The sequence below is a fragment of the Apis dorsata genome, unplaced genomic scaffold (assembly GCF_000469605.1).
Source record: "Apis dorsata unplaced genomic scaffold, Apis dorsata 1.3 scaffold_376, whole genome shotgun sequence".
Lineage (NCBI taxonomy): Eukaryota > Metazoa > Arthropoda > Insecta > Hymenoptera > Apidae > Apis > Apis dorsata.
Genome location: NW_006263639.1, coordinates 388,709 through 399,320, shown reverse-complemented (window position 1 = coordinate 399,320; position 10,612 = coordinate 388,709). Strand labels below are relative to the sequence as shown.

The following is a 10,612-nucleotide window of genomic DNA, read 5'->3' as shown; positions in this document are numbered from 1 at the left end:
TATAATAATAATTATATATATATATATATATTATAATAATTTTAATTTTATTTTTATCCTGTATTTTGTTAAAATAATAAATTTGTTGTTTCATCTTTATTTCCTATGTAAAAAAGAAATATTAAATATAATAAATTGTTTTATACGTGATAACTTCAATTAAGATTAACAAAATATATATATAAAAAGAAAATTCTATAAAACTTATAAAATAAATAAAAAATACTCAAAAAAATTTATAAATAATTTTTTATTAAATTTTCTTTCTGAAAAAATCTTATTTTTGAAACGTGCTGTGAAAATGATGAAAAAATAATGAATATTGGATATTTTTATTCGAGGAAAATATTTAAATTTCTAATAAAATACGAAATTGATATAATAAAAAGAAAAAAAAATTTCCCTCCTTTATTCAAGCGATTCAATTTTTAATTAATCTTGTAAAATTTCACATTACTCTTTGATATTGCGTATATGAAACAAATTTAATTTTTCTAAATTGTAACTCAAACATATCTAAATAAATAATTTCGAAAGTAATAGCTAAATGTTTCGTTGCCATTCATCGATCGATTATGAAAGAAGGACTGGAACGAAAGTGACAAAACAGGTCACCGTTAACATAATGCAAAACAGCAAACCGAATTGAGAACGAGTTTTTTTCCAATGAATGAGAAACGGTTTGCAATAATTCATGATCAAGTTGTTCAACCAGCAATTAAAAAAAAAATCTGGTAAACAAGTTTAATAATAATTTTTTTCAAAATGGAAACCAGTCGAACAAAAATATTTTCACATTGTAAATAAACGAAAATAATAAGATTAATTGGTAGAAATAAATATATAACGAAGGACAAATTACAGATAAGAATTTTCTGTCGTCGCCATGAAAGAAGCTAGCAGATGTGCTTGTACCAGGATGTTATAAATAATTCATGATAGCATTTTAATTACGTTACCGACTTTTATCACTGGGAATCAATTTTTCATTGTTGAATCTAACGTTCTAAATTGTATTCTTTAATCTTATTGCACAGTTCTTTTTAATTTTCTTGTGATTCTCTGGATTAAATATAATATATTATTAATTTTTTTATAATATTAATTGCAATTAATTTGTATTAGTATTTGAATTTTGCGTTTCGATAAACAAAAAAAATCTTTTCAAGTTTTAAAATAAGTTTAAATTAAACAAATGTATATGTTATTAAAATGTACATCTGTTTTTGATAAGATTAATATTAACTTTTATTTTAAATAAAAATATTTGATAAATCGATTAGTGAAAAGAAACGCGAAATATTTCGTTTAAAAATATCGCGTCTCATCAAAAAAAGGATTAATCTATACGATTATTATTAATTACATATGTATAAAACAAAAAATTAACAGTGAAATAAATTTAAATCAAACATAAGACACAGTATTATATTTTTAAAAACAAATTTCTCTTTTTTCCTTTGCGTGCATTTAATTTAGAAAATCATATGTGTAATTTCGTAACTGCAAATGTATAAAACAAAAAAAATTAACTGCATAAACAGTGAAATAAATTTAAATCAAACTTAAGACACAGTATTATATTTTTAAAAAACAAATTTCTCTTTCTTCCTTTGCGTACATTTAGTTTAGAAAATCATACGCGTAATTTCGTCCAAAGCGTCGTACAAAAAATGTCACGTCACAAGGTTATCCCATCTGCGGATGCGTTAACAGACCTACCATCTGTTTCTCGACGATTTTTTGCCTATGTCTATGGCGAGGCAACAGCGGTGCACGTGTACGCACTTTACACGCGCGGTTAAAGTGTTTCATTGAAGAGAGGACGAAGAAGGCAAAGGTTTGAAACGACGAATGATCCGACATCTGCGGGTTCTCCCATTTTCGCGTACCACGCACGTTGATGATGGATGGCACGATTCAGGGTGCTAATACCCTTCGCCTCGAAACAATCAAGCGACTCGGTTCATGACAAGGCAAGGAGGAATCGATTGGCCAAATTGCTCCATGTCAATTTAAATTCAACTCGTTTTTTTATACTCGTTCTTTTTCATATGAAAATATTGATTGAAATAAATTGATTTTAATTGCTGATGAAATATTAATAGATATGTTGTGAATTTTTTAATATATATTATAATTTTAATAATTATTTATTACAGTTCAATTATTATAGAAATTTAAATTTATTCTATTATATTTCTATATTTTTAATAATAATATATCAACAATCTATTATTTATCTGAAATTTGTTTATTCTAGCATAGAATTAAAAATAAATAATTTAAAAAAATTTTAGTTAAAATATTTTCGAACTTATACACATAAAAATATGATGTAATATACATAGTGGATAGATATGTAATAATGTAATAAAATCAAAAGGACATTGAATAAACAATTAGTAATTAAGTTCAAGGTAAAAGCAATCCGGGGTTGATGGGTTAATTCGCCTTTCCTGATTAACAGGTTAATAAAATTCGTTATCTTTTAATACTATAGGTCATTTTTACTATGTTGTTAAATTTATATCATTGAATTTATAGGAATTTATTATTTCATTAAATTAAATTTATATTATTTATGAAAGCATTTATTATCGTTTATTTTTTAGAAAGAATAATAAGAAATAATAAGTACACGTTTTCAAAAAAATTTCAATAAATTTTATGGATATAATAACTGAGTAAGCGAGAAATATATTTGGAAATTCTCTCTTTTATATAGATTCTGTGACAAATTATAAAATATAAAAAATATATAAAAAATTAATATTAAGAAATTCAAATACACGTAGTTTTGAATCAAGTTCGAAGATGTATTTTTATTTACCAGAATCACAATCTAAAAAAAACTTATTTGTGAACAAAAATAATAAAAATAATAATAACAATGAATATAGATATTCATCATAGTTTCAATTGCAATAAAAATAACGATATTTCTAAAATAATAAAAATTATAATAATAATAATTATTATTATGACACGCATTTCACCATTATTGTATTCATCATATTTCATACAATTACAAAATATTCTCTAATAAACAATTATTATTAATTTAATCCTTATGTAATAATTATTATTAACTGTAATAAGTAATTATTAAAATAATAACGATATTTCTAAAATAATAAAAATTATAATAATAATAATTATTATTATGACACGCATTCCACTATTATTGTATTCAAGATATTTCACACAATTACAAAATATTCTCTCAAAATATGTTTTCTTATGTAATAAATAATTATTAACTGTAATAAACAATTATTATTAATTTAATCCTTATGTAATAATTATTATTAACTGTAACAAATAATTAAAATAATAACGATATTTTCTAACATAATAAAAATTATAATAATAATAATTATTATTATGACACGCATTCCATCATTATTGTATTCAAGATATTTCACACAATTACAAAATATTCTCTCAAAATATGTTTTTCTTTATAAAAAATACGTTTTCATAAAATACGTATAACAAGAGCTTCTAGACCCGGAATCAAAAAATGGCCCAAACGTTCACCAACCGTGACGCGACCGCATAATCCACCCTTCAAGGGTAAAAACCGTCCTCTCCACCAGTAGAACACTTTAAACCGCGTTCCCATGCAAACTGGCGCGCTATACGAAACACTCGACAAAATCGTGCACGCCATTTAGGAGCAGAATGCCGTTTTCACATTCTAAACACGTGACTTGTGAATATTCCATCTAATACCCTCTAACATCGCATATACGTTGATTTTCCAGATCCATTTGTTCTTTTTTTTTCTTTCTTCTTCTTCTTCTTTTTTTCCTTTCCTTTTCTTTTTTTTTTTTTTTTTTTTTTTTACTTTATGCAAACCGTTTCGAACTGAAATTTCATTCCTAAATGCGCGACACATGGCAAATTCTATACCTATTGCTTGGAAACGACACATAGAATGAACGATGCATCTGTTCGCAATGACATGACGTCCCATCGGTGTTTTTTACCGGCCACGATGACAGTCCATCAGCTTTTTCAACGCTCGAAACGACAGTTCGCCAGTCTTTTTAATACGCGTCGACGATTTCGGATCGAAATCACGTTTTCGAGCGTACAATGTAAAATAAATGCTCCAATGCTTTTAACGATACATACATCCGGCTATTGAAGTATGAACAATGACAATTTGTCGGCTTTTATATTAATAATAGCGACCAATGATTGGTTTTTTTTTTTTTTTTGGTTAAAATTATTTTTCAACAACGATTATAATCGGTTATTAAAAAATGTTCGACCAGATTCAATATGCATTTTAAATAAAGTTTAAAAATTCATTTCTTTGAAATTTAATTATATATATATTTTATTTTTTATTTATTAGAACAATTGAAAAATATTTATGTTATAAATTAAATAATAAGAATTAATATGAGTTTCGAGTACGATAAATGATAATCTTTACAATTTTTCGGGTTTATCGATTGAAAAAAGAATATCTGGCTTTCCATTATATTAATTATATTTTATATCAGTAAAAAAAAAAGAGACTGTAATTCAAAATTTACTTTAGATAAAAATTTAGATAATTTAATAGATTAGATTAGATTGTTTAATAGATTAATATTTTGATAATAAATAGAAAATAATTTTGTGTTGAAAAAAACGTGAAATATTCGAAAATTATGGTCGAAATAATTTTGTAACTGACTGTATTATTTCGATATTTTTAGAAATGTGCATGGATATTGAATGCATGCATATGCAATAATGATTCATCTTTTTTGATGTAATGCACATTTCAACGTTAAAAGGAAATCCTTTTAAATGTTTTTAACGTTTCAAACTAAGCTGTTTCCTTTTTTAGTTATCCATTCGTATGGGAATGTTACTTTGCATATGTAGTTTTGTTTCCCTTTATGTGTTTGTATTGAATATATGTTTATGGATCAACGTCGTGTTTTACGACAAAGAAAAGAGTGGGCGAAGCTGTTTGACTTTCAGTCAGAATCAACAATTCTAGGTCAGATTGTTTTAAAACAAAAATTTCAACAAAACTTTCTCGGCAAATTTTGTATTTTTCTTACATTTCAAATTTGAATTACAAATTGATTTAAAGTTTCCTACATTTCTATAAATTTTTTTTATAGAAATTTATATATGTTTATATTTATATAATTTTAAATATTTTATATATTATATTATTTATATATAAATTTTTATAAAAGATTTTTTAAAAAGTCTCAGTATATTAACATCATTTTTTTTATTTAAAATTATATCATTATATTATATCAAATTATATAATTATTATCAAAAATTTGTAAAACCTGATAGTAAATTATGTTATGAATGTTTAAAAAAATAAAAATAAGAATTTTAAACTACGCATCATCCATTTTTATCGTTTTCCATTTCTTAAATTACGAAAGTAATTGAAACCGAACCGAAAAAGGATTAGAAAATAGAACCATTCCTCTAAGCTTTGAAGTCCATTCTCTGTTATTTCTCAATCGACTCAACTCTTTCGTCAAAGGACTTATATAAAACGAAGAGCTATCCGTGTCATTCGTCCCTTTCGAAACTGAAACTGACTTGGAACATCTCAACACACTTGTTACGTTTACGTCAGTCATGGTAGCCGATGACATATGTTTGACACACGGTAACAGACTTTCTTTTGAAACGACCGCAGCCTGTGATAATATAACGCCGGAACAGAGATAAGAAAAAGGATGAGCCGACAGAAACTCAAAGCACAACGCGGATGACATGAAAGTATCTATAAACGCAAGGTGTACCCGTGGCCTCATAAAGAGGAGGGATGTCACGAAACTGTACATATATATATATATATATAAATTTTCATTATTTTCTACAAGTGGAGAAAAACTTCGAACAAACAGAAAATGAGAAAAGTTTTATAAAATTACCAACTTGTCGTTTCCATTATGTTTTCATTTTTTAACTTTTTATCAATTGTTCAACTTCAATTTGTTCAAATATTAATTGAAAAAATTTATGGTATACAAAAAACATGCAAGTATGATAAAAGCATCGTGTAATCGAATGAAAAAAAAATAATAGTTAGGAATTCGAATAGTAAATATTAAAAATTATTTGTAATTTAAGAAATATTTCGATGAAACAATGGTATACAATGACATTATTATACATGTTAAAATTTATATATTCAATACTTTTGAAAGATCAATTTTAAAAGAGAAATTGGTATAAAAATGTTAGTTGAGATTATTTTTAGATTATAAGCAATTGAAATTTGCATTAGATAAAGCGAGATAGCAGAGCTCTCTTATCTCCATTTCGCTTCTTCTAACATAAATTTCACACGCTTAATGAACTTAATGAATATATATAAATCTCAATCGACATTTTGTTTTAAAGATCTAGAATTGTACAGCAAGAACACAAAAGATCGTTATAAAGAGTAACAAACTACAATAAGATTACATTAAATTATTACACAAAAAAAAAGCATCATGAGAATCAAGAAAATTGTACGTACAAAATTTGAAATCATATTGAATTATGATAATTTAAAAATTAAAATGGGATAATAATAAAAAATGCTAAAGATTGCGTGTAATATAAAAAGTACCTAGATAAAATATTTCTTTCATCGAATAATAAAATCATTAAAAATCAAGAATATATAATTGATCCCAAAATCTATTATATTAAGTATTCATAAAAAAATTGTATATTATTAAAAAAAAAGGCAACTGGATATTAATTTATTATTTCATTCTACAATATCCTAATTTTTGTAAGAAGAAAATTACTAATTATAAAATGCTCAAGAAATTAGATTTTTAATATATTCATAGGAAGAGGCAAAAGTTGATATACAAAAATATAGGTTGGGTTTTCATTTTATTTCATGTTCGTTTTTGCCTTTAGATCCTCCAAAGCTATCTTATAAGTACATTAAATATATTAACACCTTGTATATAATATGAAAAATATTAGACGATATTGTTGACGGTTCTGTAAATATTCCTGGTAACTTGTTGAGGATCATTTAGCTGCTCGAGTGTGTCGCAAAAAGGGATAATTAATGATGATAACGGTGAAGGGTGAGGATAAAATGGTCCGCTCGATAGGAAGTTCGTTCAAGGATGTAACGTTGCCAGAAAGGTTAGAAGCGACGTGAGTAACGAAGAGTTATGAATCGCAAAAGTCTTTGCCCGTGTCGAGAATCGATTCTCGGTTAACTAACTTTTGATTAAAACGTTTCTTCCTTGTTGCCTTTGTTTTTTCGTATCAAAATCTTCCATTACCCTCGATTTCGAAATAAATTGAAATTATTATCCAAAAATTAAATTTAACTTAATATAATTTAACTTTCCTGAAAGTAAATCCAAGATGAGAAATAATATCCATTTGAGTTTGTGAAATCAGTCAGTCAAATTGTTTAACTGATTTAAACAATAATCGAAAACGTAGGAGAAAAAAAGATTTCGTTATTTGTAATATTTTTAAATCAATGATTAATATAAAATTGAATAACAAAAAAAATACGAATGCGCTATCTACATAATTTGGATATTTTCTGAAGTCTAGAATATAAAAAATATTTTTAACGTGAACAAAACGGATGTAAAAATATTACAATGTAAATAATAAATATAAAAAAAACGTGTAGATAATAATTTAGAGAGAGTTAAAGTAATAAAAGGGAATAAAATAATATAATTAATCAGAAAACTTTTATTTATCGTATTAATTAATATTCTTACTAATATCATTCTACGTGGCATTTTAATATAACAAACCTCGACTCGGGTCATGTGCCGACCTTAATTCATACCATAAGTGTCGTCGAAGCAGATATTCGTCGAGAAGAAAAAAATTACATCCGATATAAATATCTTGCTCTTTCAAAGTGTCTTTTTATATATCAAGTTTCCCCCGAATGGTTCAGATGAACTATTCGTTAAAAAAAGAAAGGAGGAAAAAAATGGAGAGAAAAGGGTTGATCGTGAAAAGTGAACACCTCGACCTTCACCCTGGGAGGAGGTGAGCAACGCGTGTGGCAGAGGCTAGAACGTTAATAATAAATCGTCGATCGGGCTCACCAGTATGATCAATTTGTCGTTGATGATTCCTCACGTATGGAGGTGCTGGGTGCCTGGTCTGCATGTTCCAATAGCAGTTTCGACTGTTACCGAAATTATTGACCCGCGGCTGTTGTGAAGGCGAAGTCTGCTTGCAAGGCAATCTGGCCATGGCAGTCATCATTTTCTTCCACACCCTCACTCGCGGTCAAATTAATCACTTCATCGGCGCCCTGCTTTGTTACGTCGTCGTTTCAACCCCATTTTCGAGCGATCGTCTGCTCCCTGAAAAACCAACCGATTAATTATATTGGGAAACCGACGTAGACAGAATTCACGAGGGAGAAGCTTTTGTTATCTTTAAATTTAAAACAACGATTTTAATTACTCATAGTTGTTCGAAAAAATTTCAAATATTAAAATTTGAATTTAATATTTTGTATATTAAAATATTATTATTAAACCATGGATGTTTGTGCATTTTATAGAAAATTTAGAAAAAATTTATAGAATGTACACGATATAAAAATTTTATTTTGCATAAATATTATATTAAGTTGAATTTAATAATTTGTGTGCAGAAATGAACATTGCAAAGCATTAAAATTATAGAATGCTATCCCAATCATGAAACAACGATCTTTATAACTTTCAAAATGCAATCCAGATAGATAGATCCTTAGCTCAATTAAAACATCAACTATAAATCAAATCCAATACCGGGAACAGTGAAAGCATGTTGGAACATCTTCTTAACAGATTATTCAGCCGCGTAACTATTCTAGGAAAATATGACACATGTGGTGAAAGCGATCTTAACATGGCCGTTCCAAAAATAAAGCAAAACCAAAATTAGATATCGATGGAAAATAAAAATGACGAGTTGCCTTTTTTTTTTTAAACCTCTTAGTACGTATGGAACATAAATTATTTCTTCTATTTTAGAATAAGAATTTTAATAATTTGACGAGTTAAAATGAGAGTAATCGATAAAATAAAAAGAATTAGTAAAAGATTTAATAAACATTGTATCAATAAGATTTGGAAAGAAATTGTCTAAATAATTATTTTATCAATCAAACAATCTAAGCTATAATAACAGAAATTCGAAAATAAAAATAAAACTTTAAATTAAAATACATGAGATTTATTATTATATATATTATATTATATTGTAAGATAGAATTTTTCATTTTACAAGAAATTAATAGAAATTGTTTATAAAACATTGATCGATAATCATTTGAATACGCGAAAAAACGAAGAAAATATTAAAATATTCGTTAATATTGTTGAAAATATAGCGCATCACGAATAATATTAAAAAAAAAAAATCTCAATTCGTCACATTTCGAAAGCGCAAAATCAGGCAAAAAAAAAAAAAAAAAAAAAGAAGGGTTGACAATTTATTTTATCCAATAATTTTTCCATGCCAGTTTGCTGTCACCGAATGCTTGACTCATGGAGTCATTCGTTTTGTTTGCAATTCTTAGCTACGCGCAAAAATTCCATCGCAATGATCATTATTGATAGCTTCTCTCTCTCTTTTTCTCTCTCTTTTTCTGTTCTGGCTCGACATCGTGGTTTACGTGCGGAAAGATTCCTTGAGCGATGATTTCTTGGTAGTCGTGCAATCTCGTAAATGACACGGACGAATAAAGCCATATCACGACTCATGAGAGCGGAATCAAAGTCGAACGAGTCAAATAGATAGACAGCAGGCTTACTTATCGTCGAACGGGAAATATTATCATTCCATAAGAAAACGTGTTGGTTTGATGACTCCAAACGAAGACGAGAGCAATGGTTATATGACACGAGGTTGTGATTAAAGTATATAGTTTTGTTTGAATGTAAAGATGATCGAGGATCTTACGGCAAGATAAATTTTCTATTCCCTTTTCTGATATAAAAGGGGAAGTTAAATTTACAATATACCGCGAAAATAATGATTGTATTTTTTTTAAATGAGCCCACAATATTTTTCTTTCAAAGTTCAAAAATCAATAATTTTTCGATTAAAATTTAACGATCCTTTAGAGTTAGGTCCTTTTATTGTTAAATGTATATACTATACTTATGTCTTCGAAATTATAATGATCATAATGATATATATATAAATAAGTCGAAGAAAAAAGAATAATTTTTCGTTTGAATTTCGTTTTCAATTAAATCATATTCGAAATTGAATACAAATAAATTGTCGATAAATTGTATAATTGTAAAAATATAGAATAAAAATTTTATCGATTGAGTTTATTTTTGAAATAATCGAGAAGCCAAGAATTTTTTATTTATTTTCACATGTAATATTACTTTTTATCGATAATTCATTCGTATCTAATCAAGAAATAACTCTTAAATGAAAAAAAATCTTATTCCTTTTTCACGATTTTAGAGACACGCTATATACTGCGCTGTTAAATGTAAGCATGAAGCTTTTATTAACGTATTATTACGTGTATTATACGATTATTAAATAGCAGGTACGTTTTTAAAAAGATAAAATATATATTAAATGAAATTAGATAAAGTTGAGAGAATGATTA

The 10,612-nt window shown here is 26.6% G+C and overlaps 1 protein-coding gene across 7 annotated transcripts in view; it reads right to left on the bottom strand.

Moving 5' to 3' along the window:
• LOC102679702 overlaps positions 1 to 10,612 on the bottom strand; it is a 47,686-nt gene that overhangs the window by 9,736 nt on the left and 27,338 nt on the right. For 6 of the 7 annotated variants that reach the window (XM_006618806.2, XM_031511984.1, XM_006618805.2 and 3 more), the window contains one exon: positions 8,085 to 8,348. In XM_006618806.2, the coding sequence (XP_006618869.1) occupies positions 8,085 to 8,247 (163 nt within the window). In that variant the 5' untranslated portion in view covers positions 8,248 to 8,348. Of the gene's footprint in view, positions 1 to 8,084; positions 8,349 to 10,612 lie in introns of those variants that run through there. The other variant, XM_031511983.1, reaches the window with a different exon arrangement.